Below are 21,507 nucleotides of genomic sequence, written 5' to 3'. Positions count from 1 at the left end.
GAGCAGGTGGGCCAACGGGGTCCTTGTCCCTCACTGAGCTTCTCCCTCTCTCCCCCCCACCCCGACAGCCCCCCGGCGCCCACGCGGAGCATGAACATTGAGGATGGCGTGCGCCCGCAGCTCCCCGTGCCCCCCACTGCCGCCCGGTAGGATGTCCTGGCCCCATGGGGCCCTGCTCTTCCTCTGGCTCTTCTCCCCACCCCTGGGGGCCGGCGGGGGCGGCGTGGCCATGACATTGGCCGCCGGAGGGGGCTCCCCGCCGGCCACCTCCTGCCCCGCGGCCTGCTCCTGCAGCAACCAGGCCAGCCGGGTGATCTGCACGCGGAGAGAGCTGGCCGAGGTCCCCGCCAGCATCCCTGTCAACACGCGGTACCTGAATCTGCAGGAGAATGGCATCCAGGTGAGCTGGGCCGGCATCCGGTGGGGTGGGGGGGGGGGGGGGACACAGCCGTGGGGGGTAGTGGCGCTGCACAGGTGGTGGCCAGTTCCTCTTCCTCGAGGTGGCGGAGGCCTTCTGGGCGTCCCCTCCAGCTCCTCATGGCCGTCCCTGTGGCACTTAGGAGATACTGTTCGCATCCTATTAACTTGAGCTAAGGCTGCCCGGGTTTTCTCTGATGAGAAAACACCTCTGTGCCAGTGCGTTGGGGCTCGGAGGCACGGCCACCTGCCTGCCTCCGCCAGCACAGGACAGGCAAGCCCTCGGCCTGCCCTTGGGGTCACAGGTGGGCAAAGCGACCCTTGCTCGAGGCCTCCGTGCCTTCCGCGCCGCTACACCTGCTGCGTGGCCTCGGGCTCACGTGGACTCTGCGCCTCCGTTTCTTCGTCTGCAAAATGGGGATGCTAAGACCTCCTGCCCCGGGGAGTGGGGTGACGGCTGATGGTTTCGGACTTGCCAGGGACTTAGAATCTCCTGGCACCTGGCGAGGACTCCTTTGCCGTGCGGTGTGGGGCTCATGTGCCCACTTCCCGGAGGTGGCGTGACATTTGGAGACCTGAGCACTCCCGTGGGCCTCGTCTCCTGTCCAAGCGCGTGGCTGGTGCCTGGACGGGGCAGGTGCCATCCGGTTAATTGTGACTGTGGCTAAGACAGGCTATAAATGATGCCTCGAGGGCAGAGCTGTGCATTTTTAAAGCAGGGTCTCTCCTTCTCTACTCTGTTGACGTTTGGGGCCCAATCGTCTTTGGTTGTGGGGACTTCCCATGTGCTGTAGGGTGCTGAGCAGTAATCCTGGCCACCAGATGCCAGCAGCACCTCGCCCCTGGTGCCCAAATGTCTCCAAATGTTGCCAGATACTGGGGGGGGGGTCTCCCTAGTTGAGAGCCACTATTTTTTTTAAGTTTTTAAATGTTACTTTTGAGAGAGAGAGAGTTCAAGTGAAGGGAGGGGCAGAGAGAAAGGGAGACACAGAATCTGAAGCAGGCTCCAGGCTCCGAGCTGTCAGCCCAGAGCCCGACGAGGGGTTCGAACCCACCAACCTTGAGATCATGACGTGAGCCGAAGTCGGGAGCTTAACCTACTGAGCCACCCAGCCGTCCCGAGAACCACCATTTTAAAGGCACAGGGACGGTACCGCGCACCACGCAAGCCTCCCCCGACCCCAGCCCATAAAGCTAGGAGAGAAGACGGCTGGCGTGTGACGTCCCAGGCCCCTGGGAGCTAAGGTTCCCCTCCGCCATGGCACTTCCCTGTCTGTCCCTGGGAGGGGAAGGGGTCAGTGGCGCCCATCTCACTGTCCCGGAGAGCCTGGGGACAGGGCTCCCCTCTGCAGAAGACAGAGGGGCTCTTTCAGGGGCGCAGCACCAAGGGCACTACTGCCCAAGTCGAGAAGGCTATCCTGGTGGCCGCACGGCAAGGACCAGTGAAGCCAGTGTTGGGGTCAGGATGTCCTCCGGCTCGGCCCCACCTCCTCAACAGGGTGCCTTCTGTAGAGTTCGCTGGGAGTCTAACCTGCATCCTCAGGCTGGAGTCCCTGCTGACCCGCCCCTGACTCCTGTCAGGGGGCTGACACCCTCACTTCCTTCTCGCCCTTGTTCCCTGGACTCTGCCTGCCCGGTTCCGGCCTTTCTTTACTCACGACGTTCCACACGTGTTGCCACCAGCTCCGAGCCAAGCCCTGATTTAGGTACTGACGGAAGGGCAGGGCCCTCCCCTTGTGTACGTATAAGGGAAGAGACTGTAAACGAACGGGATGGCGAGTTGGGCTGGGAAACTGCATTCTGGGGAATGGAAGTCGGAGGGGAGATGTTAGCGCATCAGGAAGTGCGTCCGCGATGAGGGGGCCGCTGAGTCCACCCCACCAGCAGCCCCAGGCCGCGGCAGTGACCCTGCAGTAGAACTGGGCCATTTTCTCTTTGGGGAACTCGAACGATTCAGTGCGGCAAACATTTGCCGGCACGGGGCTCCGCCCACAGACTTGTGGCTGCCCGCAGGCGCACAACGGCCCGAGCAGCGCTCCCCTGGCACCGCCAGCCCCTACTCCCAGGCCCAGTTCATCCTCCCAGTGGCCCCCAAGGGGTGCTGGCCTCTGCCTGAAACCCACTGAAGCCTCCTGGCCTCAGGAGTGAAATCCAGCCTCTATATTGTGACAGCCAAGTCCTACACAGCTGGGCCTGGCCTGCCAGCCCCTACGATTGCCGCCAGTTACCCTCCCATTTCACCCCTCCATCCAAATATGCCTCTCTGTGGCTCCTGGGTCCCCCAGCCTAGCCTTCCTTCGCCGCCTTCCAGTCTGGGCCCGTGGACTCCCCCCGCCCCCACCTCCAGATATCCCTGCCCTTACCCAGGATGCTTGCGTTTGCTAAATATCTCTTGGTTGTCTTCTGTGTGGGAGGCGTGGTCCAGTCACTCCAGATACATCAGTGAACGAAACAGACAACCTGTCCTATCTACCCCCAGCCCGCATTCTAGACTTAGGCATGATAAGTAAGTAAATGGCATGGGTTAAACATGCTGAGGGCTGTGGGAAAAGGAAATAGATGGGGGTTGGGGGCGGTGGGTGCAGGAGGAGGAGGGGTGACTGGCTGCAGCTTTAAAGACAGGAGGTCCAGGTGGCCTAGTGGAGAAGGTGACATCTGAGCAAACGTTTGGAGGACATGAAGGTGGAATCTCATGGAAGGGCATTCCAGGCAGAGGACAGCAAATGCAAAGGCCCTGGGGTAGGATCCTGCCTGGTGTGTGGGAGGAACAGCAACAAGCAGGTGTGACCGGATCACAGTGAGCCAGGAGAGAGGGTGGGAGGTGAGGGCAGATCCCGCAGGGCCGCAGGGCCTCATGGCCTCATGGTGAGGACGTGGGCTCTTCTCGGAATGAGCCGGGAGCCGGGGGAAGCTCTGAGCAGAGGGCAGACGGGCTGCTGACTTGGGTCTCCCCGGCTGAGGTGCAGGGAGGCCCATACGGCACGTGGATCCTGCGCCAGGGGGGCCGGGTTTGAATCCCGGATCTGCTGTCTCCTTGCTGGTGCAGAGTTCTGGTGAGAAATGCCGGGGGCTCGGCTGGGACCAGGCTGCTTGCGGTGGAGGTGGTGAGAAGTCGGCTGGTTCTGGGCGTGTTTTGAAGGTGGAGACACCAGGACGTTCCAGCAGAGCGTGTGTGGGAAGAGGCAAGAGAGGATGGTTCTCTTTTGGGGTTGAGCTGGCCCCTTTGCCTGGGCCTGTTAGCTGGCGCGTCTGTCACCCCATCTCCTGGGGCCACTGGCCTCCAGACGTTTGACCCACATCTCTGTCCGGGTGTGCACTTGAGCCCCATGGACGTGAGTGCACTTCTTTATAAGTCACGCACGGGTCTCCTGCAGCCACGCGGCGTGCACAGTGCTAAGCACACACAAAAGTGGGTGTGTTTCATCCCTGGGGGTTCTGGCACGCCCACCCCAGAGGCCCCCGTCCCCCTGCAAACTGCATGTTCCCCCAGGGTGGAAAGAGTGCTGTCCACCTGCTTGTGAACGTTCAGTCAGACTGGCCTCCCTTCGTGGGCACCTTGCAGGTGGCAGGAGTGGGGCTGCCAAGGGAGCCAGTGGAGGAGCTTGGGAATGTAACTGTAGGAAAAAAAAAAGTTTATTTATTTTGGGAGAGCGCGCACGCACGAGAAGGAGAGAGGGAGAGAGAGAACCCCAAGCTCTGCCAGCGCAGAGCCCGACGTGGGGCTCGATCCCACAAACCATGAGATTATGACCCGAGCCGATATCAAGAGTCAGATGCTTAACCGACTGAGCCATCCAGGCACCCCGAGAAAGTAAGTTTTTCATTATCCAGTTAAAAAGAAAAAGAAAAAGAAAAAAAATGACCCTTAGTCCCACCACCTAGATATAAATAACTACTGTTTACATTTTGTTTTTAAAGGCTTCCTGGCTCTTTTTTGAGCCTATACAAATTGACTTTTAAATTATTTATTACAGAATGAATGCAAATTAATTTAGAAAACCTAGAATATATACCTAAGTAAAAACACAGGGACAAAAGCCAAGCGTAATTCGACACTCACAGGTAACTCCCATTAGCATTTAGTGTCTTTCTGGCCAGTGCCCTGGTAGGGGGGGTTGGTAAAGGGATTTCTTTTTTTTTTTTCTTTTTTTTTACTTTTTTGAGAAAAAAAATGAAACCACACCATTTGATATCAGTTTGTAGCTGACTTTCAACACCTGAGAGCGTAACATGAACACCTTTCTCCCTGACACTAATGCTCGTCCAAAATATCAGTTTTAATCACTGTGTAGGATTCTGGCCATCCCGTTACTTAACTAGTCCATTCTTCTCTCCAGTGTTTTCACTGATACAGACAGCGCTGTGGTCAACAACCTCCATGCTCAGTCTTGGGAACTTTCCGGATTCTGCCCTTGGGAGAAATTCCTAGAAGTAGAATCTCGGGGTCAGAGGGACGATCATAGAGGCACTGCCCTGCAAGCCCTATGTGTCCTGCTCACGGTGGCTGGTACTTCCCCAAACATGCAGGGGACTGTGCGTGCACGCGCACACACACACACACACACACACACAGCCTGACACCAAAGCCCCGTAGAAATGGCCTGAGTTCCGGGGATTTGAGAGCCTCCCTGTCCTGTCCGTGGTCACTTGCTTGTCATCTGGCTCTGCACAGACAATGACTCCCTCAAGGGGATCTTCACCCTCCTCCCTGCTGGACCCCCAGCACCGAGAACAGAGCCTGGTACACAGCAGGTGCATAGCAGATAGTTGTCTATGAATGGAAGGCCGGCTGGCTCCCGAGCCCCTGCCTTAGGGACTTGGCAGTGTGTGTGTGTGTGTGTGTGTGTGTGTGTGTGTGTCCCTGAAGCACCTACAAGAACTGGGGAGCAGCTCTAAGGTTCCGTCACCTTCCCTAAAGCCCCAAGTACACTGAGTGCCGGCAAAAGCTTCTGTCTAGAACAGTGGTGTCCATCTCTGGAGAGGGTTCAGACGCCCTCCTGGGACACAACAGGGCCAGCAGGTGGTGGAAATGGTTGTTTTAATGGCCTTTGCAAGCAAAATAATTTTTAAATATCAGCAGCCTTCCATGGGCCCCCTAATCGTTTCTGGGACGGGACAGGGGCGCGAAAGCCCAAGCCTGTGGAGTCACCTTCTAGGCAGAGGCCTAGGGACCTCACAGCCCTGACAGCCCTGAGGCCACTCAGGCCACATGCCCCAGGGACCCCACACAGCTCCCACCTGGGGCGGGCCTACTCCTCCTCTCCTCGGCCTGGCTCCTAATGTGTTTACTGTGGATCTTTCTGCTTGTGTGTGCCAGAGCCAGCCATCCTAATGTGTTTACTGTGGATCTTTCTGCTTGTGTGTGTTCTTGCAAAATGCTTATTGTGTGCATGTATTTTTAATTTATGTAGATGAAGCTGCATTATAGATGGCTTTCTTTGTCTTACTGTTTTCACTCAGCCCGGGGTTTTTTAAGAGCCATCCACATCAGGGTGTGTGCGCGCCTGTGCGTGCGTGTGTCCACCCGCTGCAGAATTCTCCTTGGTGGGTGTCCCCCCACCTCCTGCCCTCCCCCCACCTCTGAATCAGGACAGACACCCAGGAGGCTTGGAGCTGCCTCCACCACAAAATCCCCCTGAGGACCCCTTTGGGAGCCTCGTGGTAACATCTTTGGGGGACTCTCTGGATCAGACTTCATGCGTGGACTTAACCAGGGTCCCTCGGGGTCCACCGGGAGGTCGTGTGGGCAAGTGTGTGAAGGTGCTCTGCAAGGACGTGTGCTTCTGGCCTAAGAAACCCATCCACCCACCCGAAAGAAGTGCTCAGAGGTGCTTCAGAGAGAGGTTGAAGGATGGCCCAAGGGCCAAAGTGTAGAACAGAAGCCGCCTCAGTTCTTGGTAATCAGGGCATTGGTCAAGTGAAGTGGGGCGCATTCTTACAACAGAGTGTTACTTAGCTATTTAAAACAGAGTTTCGAAGAATATCAAAGGACACAGGGAAATGCTTAGAATGTAACACTGAGCTTTCAAAGGATGCAAGCAGGACGTCCAGTTTGTTTTAAAACTGCCCTGAAGGGAGGGGGGGTCTGGGTGGCTCTGTCGATTGAGCTTCCGACTTCAGCTCAGGTCATGACCTCAAGGGTTTGTGAGTTCAAGCCCCGCATCAGCATTCTGCGCTGACAACTCAGAGGCTGGAGCCAGCTTTAGATTCTGTGTCTCCCTCTCTGCCCCTCTCCTGCTGTGCTCTCTCTCTCTTTCTCAAAAATAAATAAGTAAACTTTAAACATAATAATAAAATAATAAAACTGTCCTGAAAGCAAAAACAAAATGCAGGGACCACCCAGAAACGTTGGCCCCGCCTTTCCCCTCACACCAGCGTGATGGAGGATAATTGCATTTCTTCTGTTCGCTTTCTTCAGTTGCTAAATTTTCTTCAGTGAGGGCACCTAGTGCTTTTTGTTATCAGGAAAAATTCTACTTAAATATATAATATGTACAAAATGGTATACGAGCTGAAGGCAGGGGCGCCTGGGTGGCGCAGTCGGTTAAGCGTCCGACTTCAGCCAGGTCACGATCTCGAGGTCCGGGAGTTCGAGCCCCGCGTCGGGCTCTGGGCTGATGGCTCGGAGCCTGGAGCCTGTTTCCGATTCTGTGTCTCCCTCTCTCTCTGCCCCTCCCCCGTTCATGCTCTGTCTCTCTCTGTCCCAAAAATAAATAAACGTTGAGCTGAAGGCAACAGCCTGTAGTGGGATTCGCTCACCTGTCCCTGGAAAGGGAGCAGAAACCAAAAACCGCAGAGCATTTACCCTGAGCCGGGGGACTGGGAGCGCTCTCCCTTCCCCAGGCCTCTTCATTCTCACAAGGACAGGATTGTTTGTCCCATCTGACAGATGGAAAATGGGACAGCCCCTCCCCTGACTTCTAACAGCCAGAATAGTGCGTCTACACCATCTACACCGTCTACACCGCTGCCCCCCCAGCTGCTGTTTGTGCCTCTCGGGCCGCCTGGTCTCCTCGTCGTTCTCCTGTAGCCCGGCGCTTCCTCCTTTTCCTTCTTTATTGTTGGGTCATATTCTGTCCGATGAAGTTGCCGCGATCTCTTCAACCATGTCCCCTGGATGGGCATTCGGACCGTTTCCAGTGTGGGGCGGTCCCTACTCCACCTGACTTTCGACATAGAATCTTTTCCGAGCTGGGGCGGGTGTAGTGGAGTCCCTCCTCCCCATTCATGCCGTGGAGAGTGGCCTGTGTGCTCCAGGCCGGAGCAGGAATGGGACTGTCAGCGAGCCGGCTCCAGGAAGGACAGCACGAGCCACATGTCACACGTGGCGGAGTCCGACGCCATCGAGCTCAGGCCCCCAGGTGGTCCACCTGTTACCTTCCCTGAGATAGCGCCCTTCAGGACATGGCCCCTGCCTCCGGCCTCCTGCACCCCTGGGCCCCTTCACACTGGACGTTCCCTCTTTCTGGAATGCTCTTCCACTCTCCCCTGCATCTACTTAGCACCAGCGCTTAACAGGTGTGGGGACAGTCGAGGCTTCACTCACAACTCTTCCTCGGGCACATTGTCAAACCTGTCTGGGCCTCAGTTTTGTCATCTGTGAAATGGGGATAACAACAGCCCTTCCGTCAGAGCCGCTGGGAAATTCAATGCTTTCATTCTTTGGACAAGCAGGTACTGAACGCCACTGCATTCTAGGTGCTCCCGGATGCCCTGGGGACACGGCGTCACGTGGGGGCAGTGCATTCGCATGCAGACTTAAGGTGGGAGAGGACCCTGGTGAGGGGCCAGGAGCTGAGCAGCTCTAGCAAGGATTGACAGTGAGATCTTTGTCGCGCTCGCCCTCGTCTTTCTTGACTCAACCCCAGAGGCGCCTTCCCTGAACCCCCAGTCAGGTCAAGGCCCCCCAGTCCCCGCGGCACCCCAAATTCATTGATCGTACTTGTGCACACTTGTTCACGTCACCACTGGCCCAAAATGCAACCGTTACATGAACCGGTCAGAGGGCGTCTCGCCATCTTGCAGAGTCTTGTGGCCTCGGAGCCTCATGAGAGCCCCAGGAGAGGGACAGGTGGGGATCCCCATTTTTCAGTTGAGTAGACTGAGGCCTGAGAGACAGGAGACCCACATCTCCCCCTCTATTACTCAGGTTGCCTCTCTGAGCCCACCTCCCGCTTGGGAGGGTGGGAGTAGGGGTGTGTGTGCAGCCTCCCAGCAAAGCTCCGAGCTCTGTCCACAACTACCCTGTAAGTCCTGTTCTCCCCATTTCACGGACCAGCAAGACTGTGGTGCAGGAAGTGAGACCCTTGTGCAAGAAGCCACAGTTGGGGGGTAGAGTTGGGACTTAGCCCAGGCCGACTGGCTACCGAATTTGATTTTTCCAACACTAATTTCCTGATGCTTCCTAATTCGTAGCTGGCTGGGCTCTGTGTAGTCCTGGCGCCTCAGGCTCAAAGCTAAGTCAGTTCTGATGCGGTCCACAAAGCCAGCCCCTGCTCTGGCCTTGTCCTTGCTCATCAGGACACCTGCCCCAGCTTCCTCCTAGCCTCCCGTGCACTGCCACCCCCCCACACACACACCCCAGTGAGAGTCGCCATGCCATCCCTGGACCTTAAGACGGACAGTGCTCCCCTTGCTGCAAGGACCCTTCGCCAGCCTGCCTGTCCCTGTCCCTGTCCCAGCCACACCACACTCGGGGTTGCCCTCTGCTGGACCCAGACACCGCCCCAGCCCTGCCCTTCCAGCCCTTCCGAAAACACACCTCACCTCTGAAGGGCCAGAGTCACATTCCGCACTTGCCTGGCGCCAGGCACACTTCCTCGTGGACCCCAGACGCTGAGAGTTTAATCCTTACAACACCGGGCATGGGGTCTCCTCCCCACATGGAAGCAGGCTGCAAGCTGCTCCCCGAACGCCTGTCCCTTCTGCATCTGATTGGCCCCGGCCTGTCAGTCCGCAGCACCCAGCTCATGCCCCAGTTCCCTATTGAACAACTACTATGTGTCAGGCTCTGCTGCAAGACCTTTGCACAGCTGGATGCAGAGAAGGAAGCACACGGAAGGCAGGGCCCATGAGCTCACAAGATGGAGGTGGAAGCCGGATGGGGGGCAGGGGGCCAGGGAGCCTCACTGGGAAGGAGGTCTTTGACCCCGCCTGAGCCTTCACCTAACCCCTTAGGCACACCCACCGCCTTAGGCAAAGCTGGGGTGCACTTAGCTCCTGATACAGATCGTACCCACCCCATCCCCCCGCCCTGCTTCCCAGGGCATTATCTGCACAGGTTCAGACGCCTGTCTGGGGTGGGAGCAGGGGTACAGAGGTGAGGAGCAGGCCAGACTCAGCAAACAGGGCAGGGCTTGGCCCAGGAGGCCCGAGAAGGCAACTCCCCTGTGGATGAATGGAAGGAGATGAGGGGGAGGACCGGAGGGCGGGCAATGGCCCGGTGAGTGTAGTTGGACAGTCACATACATGGGTGAGAGGAGCTGGCGTCTGGGAGAAAGACTTCTCACGGGGTAGGGATGGTCAGGAAGCCTTAGCAAGGAGAAAGGCTTTTTTTTTTTTCTGTTTTTAGCGAGCCTTGAGTGACTTGGGCCCCGAGCAGGTGCAGAGGCTAGGATGGCGTTCCAGGACAGCATGAGCTCAGGTGTAGAGGAGGAGGATAGATGGTGCATAGATGGTGCACTTAACCTCGAAGGCACTAAGCCCCTCATGTGTGGAAAGACGTTTAATTCCTTCACCAGTCCTAAGAAGTAGATTTTATAATCCCCATCGCGCAGATGGAGAAGCAGGCCCCAAGAGGTCTAAAATGCACCCAAGGGGCGCCTGGGGGGGGGGGGGGCTCAGTCTGTTGAGCATCCAACTTTGACTCAGGTCATGATCTCAGGGTTCGTGAGTTCGAGCCCTGTGCCAGGCTCTGTGCTAACAGTGCAGAGGGGTTCTCTCTCTCTCAAAAAAAAAAAAAAAAAAAAAATTAACAAACTTTTAAAAATAAAAATAAAAAAAATTCACCCACGTCCCAGAAGTGGTAGAGAGGCAGCCCGAATCAGGACTCCAGCTGTCTGACCCCACCGCTTGAACCACCAGGCTACAGGGCCCACGAGCAAGAGCGAGAGCAGCCGGCTGGGTTGGGGCAGGGGCGAGACAAGTCTGAGCACAGGAGTGGTCTGGGGTGCTGAGGAGCCCTGGGGTTTGAGTTCTCTCCCCTGAGATAGATAGCGGGGGCCACTGAGCTCTGGCCAGAGCCCTTCCCCACCCACTGCCCTTGAGGGTCGGCCTGTGGGTGTGGGGGCAGGGGTGCTGTGGAGGCTGACACATTGGTCCCAGCTGCCCTCACCCAATATGGCTCCTGGAAGGTGGGGCCCAGAGCCTCTGGGCTCCTGCCGGCAGAGGTCAGTGCCAGCATGGCCTGGAGCCTTCGAACAGGGACAAGTGTAGAACCTGTTGGGCGAGGTAATAGTGACAGAAGTGACATTTATGGATTTCACTGAAGGAGGAGATGCTGCGTCCTAAGTGGCCCCCCTGCCCCTGGGCTGAGCTGTGTTGCAGTGATACAGGCTTGTTCTCACTTAGTCCCCACGGCCCCTGCACCTGTGCTACAGAAGAGAACACTGAGGTCTGGGGAAGCTGAGTCTAGACCCAAGCCTGCCAGGCTCCTGGCGGGTCCCGGTGGTCAGGGAAATCCCCATGGAAAAGGAGGCACAAGGCCCTTATCTCAGGGAAGGAGGAACTAGGAGAAGTCATCATAAAAGCACTTAGTAAAAGCACTTAGTACAGAAAAATAACAATGTTTTTAAAACCGTGAATGCAAAACACTAACACACACAAGAAAAGACAGCGAGCTGCTAAGCTTTGTTGTCGGTTCAGTACGTTCAAAACGTATAAGAACGATTTATCTTAATAGTGTTTAGATGAACAATTCACTTAATCATCTCCCACCACAGTTAAATTGTTAATAAAGGAATTCTTGATAGTTTATTTTCTTAAAAACCCCAACAGAACGCAGTAGGATTTTTTTTCAGTGTTAGTAATGTTTACCAACTATAGCTGAAGTGGCAAGTCCCCTAAGTAATAGACCAAGCTCCAGGAGGAAGGAGAGACACCCCCCCCACACACACCTTGGGGTTGGGAGTGGTCATCGATGGGGCCACGTTCCCTTGTCCGACTGGTGTCTGTACCCTTGACGGTGAGCACAGAGCCGGGCCTAGGGGGAAGAGGGCTCAGCAACCAGGGGCTGAAGAAGTGAGGGGACAAGGGTACTTGGCTATTAGGTTGCTGTCAGAGGCAAGACCCCAGGACTACCTCCTCTGCAACATAGGAGGACATCAGTGTCCTGCCAGGCCAAATGTTAGGCTGGGAGGGAAGGGGGATTTGCCCACTCCAAGAACCAGTCCCCACCTTGTCCATCCTACTTTGTGTCAGCGGTCACAACAGTGACCCCCCGTTTAAATATCATCTGCTCTGAGTGGGTGGAGGGGGAGGGTCAAGCTGTGCTGTACAACGGCCCACACCTGCCTCTCCCCCTACAACCAGGGAAGCACCCATGATCTGTTTACACCATTGCCATTTAAAGGATCATTTGCATAATTATTATGTTTAGCGCCCTCCCCACTCAAGATCAGGTTGTGGGAAGTCAGGGCTGCTTCTTTCTTGTCCACGGCTGGATCCCCAGAGCCCAGCAAGATCCTTGACACATAGCAGGCACTCCAAGAATATCTGTCAAATGAGCAAATCAACACGTGGGTAATGGCTGAATAATGAACAGGCCCCATGGCTCAAACTGCATTGAAACCAACAGAGAGTCCAACCCTCTTGGCTTAGGATGTGCAGACGGATGGAGACTTTGTATTTATTTAGATTGAGGAAAAGCAGACGTCGATCTTGGTTCTGCTACTTTGGATCTGTGAGACCAAAGGCAGATAAGTTTTCCTCTCTGAATCTCCATTTCCTCAGCGGTAAACCATCGAATAAGAAGAGAGGCAGGGACGTGTGGTTGATAACACCCATGTGACCGGATTTCTACAAGGACTAAATGAGATCACCACCTCAGAGCATTTAACACAAGGTCTGGTACACAATAGGCACTTAACAACGGCTTTCCCCTTCTGCCTTATTGGGAACCTGCCCAGGATGGCATTTTGTTTCAGAGTCAGGATGGGATCAGCCTTGTATTGTTTGTGAGAGGAGAAGAGAGGAACTGGCTGACTTTAGTCTTTAGGTATGCGTGTTAAATTTTAAGGGTAACCACTAAAAGAAGAGAAAAGGAAAATATATAGATTCTAAAATAGTAGACGGGGGAAATTGAATAAGAAAAAAAAATCAATGAAAAAGATGACAGGAAAAGAGAAAGAATAGGCTGCAAAAAATCAGGACAAACAGAAAGCACAAAGTAACAGTAAGAATAATTCCAAAAATGGGGCGCCTGGGTGGCGCAGTCGGTTAAGCGTCCGACTTCAGCCAGGTCACGATCTCGCGGCCCGTGAGTTCGAGCCCCGCGTCGGGCTCTGGGCTGATGGCTCAGAGCCTGGAGCCTGTTTCCGATTCTGTGTCTCCCTCTCTCTCTGCCCCTCCCCCGTTCATGCTCTGTCTCTCTCTGTCCCAAAAATAAATAAACATTGAAAAAAAAATTAAAAAAAAAAAGAATAATTCCAAATGTATTAGTAATTACAATAAATGTAAATGGACTAAACTTCCAGTTAAAAGACAGCAATTTTCAGACTGTACTAAAAACAAAATCCAGGGGCACCGAGGTGACTCATTTGGTTAAGTGTCCCAACTCTCAATTTCAGCTCAGGTCATGATCTAACGGTTCATGAGTTCGAGCCTCACATCAGGCTCCATGCTGATGGTGTGGAGCCTGCTGGTGATTCTCTCTCTCTCCCTCTCTCTTTGCCCCTTTTTGCCCCTTCTGTGTGTGTTCTCTCTCTCTCTCTAAAAACAAATAAGTAAACTTAAAAAAAAAAATCCAAAAGACGCACCTAAAACATCAGGTCAGAATGGATGAAAGCAAAAAAGATGGCAAATGCTTACCAAAAAAAAAAAAAAAAAAAAAAAAAAGAGTAAGTTGGAACCAGAAGGCTAGTGCTCTTTCAGCTCCCAAGTTCCATCACTAAGGGTTTCAACGTAGTGGCATTGCCACCCAGGCCAAAAGGTGTGTAGGCCCACATCAACTGGCGTTACTGGGTGCTCTCCAAACCAGAGCCTTGTCCGTTCTGGGCTATTCATTCAACACACTTGGCTGAAGTCGGCCATGAACTAGGCCTCGTACTGGGGATAGGGAATGCGGAAACCATCCAGATGGACTCTCTACTCATACACTCATAGCCTAGCCGAGGAGAAGGACGTGTCAAAGCAATGTGATAAGAGAATGTGTTTGACACCTTAGTGAGCAGGGGAACAAAGAGGGCCTGCTGGGGGAAGGAAACTGAAATTTCCCAGAGAATAAGGAGGAGGACAGCATTCCAAGCAGAGGGCACAGCCTCGGTGCAAAGCCAGAGAGGCTAGGCAGAGCCTGGTGAGCCTATGGAATCCGTCCATACACCTCCATATGGCTGGAGTAGAGGACAGGCACTGAGGCAGGCCTGTAGGGCCTTTGACCCCACGTCAAGGGTGATAGCGAGCCATGGGAGGACTATGAGCAGGGATGTGGCGGTGTCTGAACGGCATGTTAGCCTGTGTAGAGGAAGGATGCTGAGGAAGACACTGGATGCCCAGAGATGGGACAAATGTTCATGATCATTATTAGCTGAATCGACAATGTTATGTGTGTGTATATATATATATATATATACATGTATGTATATATATGTATATATGTATATATATACTGCATGCTTGCCCTGCTCCAAGTACTCACGATCGTGTCCAAGCCTCACAGTAATCGTGCAGTACCTGTGAGGAAAGAGGGTTCAGAGACAGTAGGGCACTTGCCGAAGGTCACATTGCTGATCGGCAGCAAAGCCAGGATTCGAACCCAGACCCAGCAACTCCCCACTAGGCTGCTCCCCAGGCATCCTGCGGAGAAGGGACAACTACTGGAATCCTGGTAAAAATAAAAAGCGCTCGCTATTTAAAGCAACCCTACAGCACATCTTCAATAAAACCAGGCTTCCTTTGCAGCAACACCCCCGTCCCGCTTGGTTCCCAAGCGCATTAGTAAAGTGGTTGGGGGGACCCCCCCCCCCCGGGAAATGCCCTTCGTCTCCCTCCACGCACACCCTTCCCGTGGCAACTGAGACAAAGCATGCGGAGCCGGAAGAGCCTCAGACGCTGCCGAGATGCACGCTGTGGACAGACTGTAGTTGGGGTCCCTCTATGCAGAGGGTCGGGGAGATGGCGCACCTGTGCCCTTCCCCGAGGGCGCAGCGGGCAGCCCTACTGAGTCACTGGACCCCACTGAGCCTCAGCCTGCAGGTTCAAATCCGGCTCTGCTGCTTCCTCGTTGGGCGACTTGGCAAAGCGGGTTCCTTCTCTGAAACGAAAGCCTAACAACGCCTGCCTTGGGGGCTGCTGGGGGACAGCCGCCTTGAATGGAGAATGCGCAGCCCAGAACTTGGCACTTGTCACTGGGGCTCAGCGAGCACCTGCAGTGCCACACCCCGTGCTGGGCAGATGTCAGCGATTCCCCCGAGTCTTGAGGATAGCTTTGTAAGGTGGACATTGCGATGCCCTTTCACGGGGAAGGGCCCCTCCCCCATCTGCTCCTTCAGAACCGCTTTATCCCCACGAAATAAAAAGCGATGGATGGATGGATGAATGAATGAATGATGAATGAGACGTTTGGGCTGGAAGGAAAGGGCCGAAGGAAAGGGAAGGGCAGCCGAGAAGAGGGAACAGCATATGTAAAGGGGGAGGACCTGGTGAGATAGTTCCAGGAGTTGGCTGTGAAAGGTCACTGGAGTGAGGATGGCTAGGGTGGTGGGGGCAATGAGGGTGCGGGGGGGACGTGTAGAGGGGAGGGGAGAGGCAAGCAGGTGCCAGGCCAAGCAGGGCTTCTGATGCAGGCCGAGTCTTCTTCTCTGAGAGCACTGGGGAGCCATGGTAGGCTCCAGAGGAAGGCCCTGGGTGTGGCAAGACCCTGGAGATGGGCTGTGGCTGTGAGACCTTCCAGAAGAGTAGAACCACAGGCTTGCTAGCCAACCCCACGGGTGAGGCCACAGGTGGCGTGGGGTCTGAGGCTGCAGGCCCGCCTTGGACCAGGAAGCTGGGCTGGGGGACCGCACTGAGAGCTGGGACCCCGGCAGGGGGGAGGAGCAAGCGGGCATTCAGTGCGCTCCCGCTCGGCTTGCAGGGACCTGGGGAGGCCCCAGAGCTAAGTGCCACCAAGACCGAGTGAAGGCGCGGTGTCTCAGGAACCTGGACCAGCGGACTTGTCCTTCTAGAATTCTCTGTCCAAACTCTCACGTCTAACTTTTTAAGAGCCCACCTCATTCTCTCCCTGGTGATTAGTGACGGCCAGGTCCTCCAGCTGCTGCTGCTGCTGCTATTGTTGTTACTATTATTATTTTTTTATTTATTTAAAAAAAATTTTTAATGTTTATTTCTTGTTGAGAGAGAGACAGAATGTGAGTGGGGGTGGGGCAGAGAGAGAGGGAGACACAGAATGCGAAGCAGGCTCCAGGCTCCGAGCCGGCAGCACAGAACCCCACGCGGGGCTCGAACCCGCAAACCATGAGATCCATGGCCTGAGCCAAAGTCAGCCGCTTAACCGACTGAGCCACCCAGGCGCCCCGTTACTATTATTTTTAATAGAAACAGCGAGTGAGGGCCTGCTCTGTGCAACACCAGCGTTTCCCAGGGCGATGATCAAAGGCACCCTGCAAGGAGGGTTCTGTGCTTGTGATGTTTGGGAAACCCAGAGTGGAGCGAAGTGGAACTGTCCTTTCCCGCAGGACTTCCCAGAACTTCAGCCCCCGGCAGCGGCACCTCCAGGAGGGACCGCGCGGCTCCTGTTTGATCAGGAAAGCTTTTTGTCACTGCTGTGGAGTAGCACCCCATGGAACGCACTGGGACGAGCCGGCCAAACTCTCCCCCTTGCTCCCTCGGAGGAGGAGGCGAGGGTGCAGTGACCCATGAGGCCGCAGGAGCCAAGCCCCAGGGCCTCTCAGGGTCCTGGGGCTGCCCCCAGTCTCGGGCGCAGGCACAGCCACACCGCCAGCTGCCTGCAGAGACCCCAGGCCAGCGTGCTGTGCCCCTTCCCTCCAGCCCTGGAGGTCAAATCCCGCAGGTGCCACTCCCTGGGGGGGGGGGGGGGGCTTCCTGAGGACCCATCCCCCCGCCAGCGAGGACCCATCCCCCACCGGCGCGCTTTAGACAGACTCCTTCCTGAGATAGCATTTACCGAGGTTTTGTCCCATTCTAGAAGTTAGCTATGTTCACTGCAGGAACTTAAAGAAGGCAGAAGAAGTGTGTTAAGGAAAATAAATAATTGACCCTGGCAATGCCATCTCCATGTCCCAAAGGAGGGGTAACCCTGGGAAAGAATTCTGGATAGCCATGAAACTTGTTTTCAAAGTATATATCATGATATGGGAAAATACAGTGTACTACTATTAAGGGGAAATGCAGGGCCTAAGTGTGTGTGTGTGTGTGTGTGTGTGTGTGCGTTTGTATTTTTAAGTTTATTTAATTTGAGAGAGAAAGACTGCAAGGAGGAGAGGGGCAGAGAGAGAGAGAGAGTCCCAAGCAGGCTCTGAGCGGTCAGCGTAGAGCCCTATTCGGGACTCAATCCCACAAACCACGAGATCATGACCTGAGCCAAAGTCAAGAGTCAGACGCCCAACCAACTGAGCCCCCCAGGCGCCCTGAAGGAAAGTATATTATGTCACCAAAATTTGTAAAATATGAGAAAAAAAAAAAAGATGAAAAAGAGATATCTCTGCATTGTATGCATAGAGAAAAGACTGGAAGGATATATATGAAATTGTTCACGTAAGTTAACATAAATACATGTCCCATGGTTGACTTTCTTGTCTTCGTATACTTTTCCCTAAAATGAATATATACTTTTATCAGCAAGGGGAAAAGGCCCATGGAAATGTGCTCTGTTGTTCTAACATCCCCAGAGGCCCACAGGGGACTTTAGCCAATGCGTGGTAGAGAGGTGGGGCCTGTCCTGATCCCTGCTCTGAGCTGTACATTTTCCCCCACCCCCCAACCTTCATCCCACTGTTCCTGGAAACCATTCAGGTGATCTGAGGGTCGCGACGTTTTAACAGCCCAGATGTATTTCGTCATCTACCCCTTTCGCCCTGAGCCCACAGAGACCACCTTGCTTAGGCCAGCTGCCGGGGGGCGGGGGTTGTTTTCCTCGGGAATCGGGTTTCCAGGAAGGGACTGGGCCTCCGTTCTGGTCAGAAGGACCCCCAAGACAGTACTGTGCTCCAAGCCCTGCGGCGGTGACCCGTGAAGGGGCCTGGACTCGGGTGGGTGACAGGGGCATATGGACAGCTGCGGCAGGGGCTGGGGGCTCGTGACACAGGAGCTGGGTGTTGAAGGGCAGATGGCAGGAGGCCAGAAGAAAAAGTAGGGAAGGTCTTCCTGGCAGAGGGCACAGGAAGCGCAGAGTCCAGGGGCTGTGTTCTGGGACTTGCTGAGAGCAGGACAGGGGGAGGGAGCGACCCTGGAACAGGAAGGGAGCTCATGCCAAGCCGATCGATGCCACTGCAGGGTGGAGACTGGGTCTTTTTTTTTTTTTTTTTTTTAAGTTTATTTATTTATTTATTTATTTAGAGAGCAGGGGAGGGGCAGAGAGGGAGAGAGAGAATCCCAAGCAAGCTCCATGCTGACAGCACGGAGCCTGACGTGGGGCTTGATCCCATGAACCACGAGATCATGACCTGAGCTGATATCAAGAGTCGGACGCTTAACCGACTGAGCCACCCAGGCTGCCCAGAGACTGGGTCTTATTATGGGATGGCACCATCAGTGCGGAGCGGGAGAATCTTGCGCTGGGAATAATGGGGGTTCCTGGAGGGACCGGGGGTGTGGGTGTAAACAGACGTCTGGGGCCAGGTGTCCGGGCGGGAGAGGAGGAGGCTGAGCCCGGCTGGGCCACGGATGGAGAGGAGGGGGTGAGACAGGGAACCGAGAAGAGAGCAGAGAACAGTGTCAGGCTCTCGCCTCTGATTTTCAGCTGGATGTGCCGGAAGGGGGCTCTGTGCCCCAGGAGCTGCCCTCCACAGGCTCTGGGGCCAATGGTGCACCACCGGATGCCAACGACAATAATATCGATGGGTCAAGAGCCCCTGAGCACTCTCCAGCGCGGGCCTTGTCCCTTCGTGGCCGGCTCTGGGTGGGAGGCTCAGAATGGGCTAGGCTGATAGCTGGGGGGCGGGGCGGGGGGGAGGAAGGGGACGTGAACCGGGCTCCAAGTTCACGGCCACACCTGCGTCTGCCCAATGGTACAAAGATGTTAAGAGATGGTGCCCCAGCCACTGGCTTCCTCCAGACACTGTCGGAAATGGGCACTACCAGTCCCAGTTCATAAAGCTGCTGGAGGATAAAACTCAGTCGTACTCCGAAAGCATCAAGGAGTCAAGGAAGCACCCGGTACATCTGCACAGCCGAACACGCTGGCCACGCAGGGCCACTGAGCGCGTGGGCTACAAGCCACGCATGGAATTTCAGAGACTTTGTGCAAAGAGAGCGTAACGTACCTCCTTCGTCAGTTCTGTTGATGACGTGTTGAAATCGTAACATTTTGGATATACTGGGTTGAATAAATATATTTTTAAAATGAATTTCACCTGTCTGGGGTTTGTTTCTTTCATGTGGCTTCTAGGAAATTTAAAAGTAACTATGTAGTCCGCACTGCATTTCTGCTGCATAGCACTGGCATAAGTAGTGACTGATGTTATTTTGAGATTATGGCAGGACCGGGAATGTTGTCACTGTTCCTTAAACCAGGTGCCTCTCAGGTTAAAAAAAAAAAAAAACCAAAAAACTTTTTAAAGTGTTTTTCTACTTATTATAAAAGTAATTTTTTGTTCATTAAAAAAATATGGAAAGGGGAGCCTGGGTGGCTCAGTCGGTAGGCGTCCGACTTCAGCTCAGGTCATGATCTCCCAGCTCGTGAGTTCGAGCCCCGCATCGGGCTCTGTGCTGACAGCTCAGAGCCTGGAGCCTGCTTCGGATTCTGTGTCTCCCTCTCTCTCTGCTCCTCCCCCGCTCCCACTCTGTCTCTCTCTCAAAAATAAATATTAAAAAATATTTTTTTTTACATATGTAAAGAGGGGCAACTGGGTGGGTGTCTCAGTCGGCTGAGTGTCCCGACTTCGGCTCAGGCCATGATGGCCCCACGTCGGGCTCTGTGCTGACAGCTCAGAGCCTGGAGCCTGCTTCAGATTCTGTGCCTCCCTCTCTCTCTGCCTCTCTCTCTCTTTCTCAAAAATAAACATTAAATTTTGTTTTAATATATGGAAAGAATAAAAATTTCCCATAATCCCTACCAAGCTCACTACCAAGAAGAGCTTGGAGTAGTTCCTGACAGTCTTTTCTCGGTGCATAGATGAGAACACCTAATTCTTCTGCTTCTTTTTAAAGTTCTACAAAGTCACAGGGCTCCTGGCTGGGTCGATAGGTGGTGGAGCGTGCAACTCTTGATCTCAGGGTTGTGAGTTCGAGCCCCACATTGGGCATAGAGATTAGGTTAAAAAAAAAAAGGGGGGGATTTATCTATCTGTTTAAGTTCATTTATTTGGAGAAAGGGAGAGAGCACAAGCATGGGAGGGGCAGAGAGAGAGGGAAAGGGAGAATCGCAGGCAGGCCTTGCTCTGACTCGGGGCTGGGTCTCCCAAACCATGTGATCATGACCTGAGCCAAAATCCAGGGTCAGCCGTGTAATGAACTGAGCCACCCAGACGCCCCCAAAATGAAATCTTTAACGTAGAATCCTACGAAGCCGTGACCGCATGGAATGCTGTTTCGAGTTCTCCATTTCCCCCTTAAGATTACAGTGAAGCGTCCCCCCAAGGCATTAACTAGGCTTCAGAAATGCCATCTGATGGCTGAGTGGTCTCAGTGTACCCAGCACCATGACTATGAGGGAGAATCTGGTAAGGTTCCGCCTCCCAGGCCCAGCCCAGCACTGCCCCCCACCCCCCGTGACCCCTCAGCCTCAGCCTGAGAGGGGGCGGCCAAGTTCAGGGGTTAAGAGCTGGGACTCTGGGGGCAGGCAGCCTCAGTCCCATCCCAAGTCCGTCCTGTGTGACCTTGGGTGAGTCACTGCCCCTCTCTCTGCCTCCTGCTAAGATGGAGATAATTCATAAACCCCCAAGTGGAACCCTTGAGGCCAGATGTGTTTTGGCATCTGATGTTAGGACGGTGAGGCACTGGGGCGCCTGAGTTGGACGTCCACTCTTGGGTCTCAGCTCAGGTTGTGATCTCACAGTTCGTGGGTTTGAGCCCCGCATCGGGCTCTGCACTGACAGTGTGGAGCCTGTTTAGGATTCTGTCTCTGCCCCTCCCGCCCCCCCCCAAACATAAATAACCATTAAAAAAATCTTTAAAAAAAGAAAAGAAAGGTGAGGTACTAATGCGCAGCACCTCCTGGCTCTTCTAAACCTCGTCAAGTGTGGGAATATTTCTAGAGTGAAGTGTTTGGATAGTCACATGAGTGGGATCAATAAAAGCTTTAAATAGCCTCCCCCAAGTTCTGATCGGGCCCTACCACCCAGTGGCATTTGGTGCCAAAGTTATGAACAATCTTCTGGTTTTCACAGCTTGATGGATTTCACAGTTGCAGATACTGAGTAAGTACCCACCTCGTAGGACAGTTTGTCGGATTAAATGAGTTGTTGCCCATAAAGCATTTAGAACGGTGTCCCGTGCCAAAGAAGGGCTCAGTGCATGTTAACTGTTGGTGTAAGTATTTTTAATCCTTTTTTTTATTGAGGTGTAATTTACATACTGGAGTGTAATTTACATATAATGAAATGCCCCGTTTTATCTAAACAGTGTGGGGAGGTCTGACCGTCTTATTCATCCACATAGCCACCACCCCACCACCCCGATTGGGAACATTTCCATCATCCCCAGAAAGTTCTCTCACGCCCCTTTCCCGCCTGGCCTGCCCCCCCGCCCCCCCCCCCCCCC

The 21,507-nt window shown here is 54.3% G+C and overlaps 1 protein-coding gene across 1 annotated transcript in view; it reads left to right on the top strand.

Annotated features, from left to right (window-relative positions):
* The window catches only part of LRRC4B (leucine rich repeat containing 4B), a 45,223-nt gene that overhangs the window by 15,733 nt on the left and 7,983 nt on the right, over positions 1 to 21,507 (top strand). The window contains exon 2 of the mRNA XM_040458197.1: positions 69 to 400. Coding sequence (XP_040314131.1) covers positions 104 to 400 — 297 coding nt within the window. The 5' untranslated portion in view covers positions 69 to 103. The remainder of the gene's footprint in view (positions 1 to 68; positions 401 to 21,507) is intronic.

The sequence above is a fragment of the Herpailurus yagouaroundi genome, unplaced genomic scaffold, assembly GCF_014898765.1.
Source record: "Herpailurus yagouaroundi ecotype Mexico unplaced genomic scaffold, PumYag 220, whole genome shotgun sequence".
NCBI classification, from domain to species: domain Eukaryota; kingdom Metazoa; phylum Chordata; class Mammalia; order Carnivora; family Felidae; genus Herpailurus; species Herpailurus yagouaroundi.
This window is presented reverse-complemented; position numbering and strand designations above follow the sequence as displayed.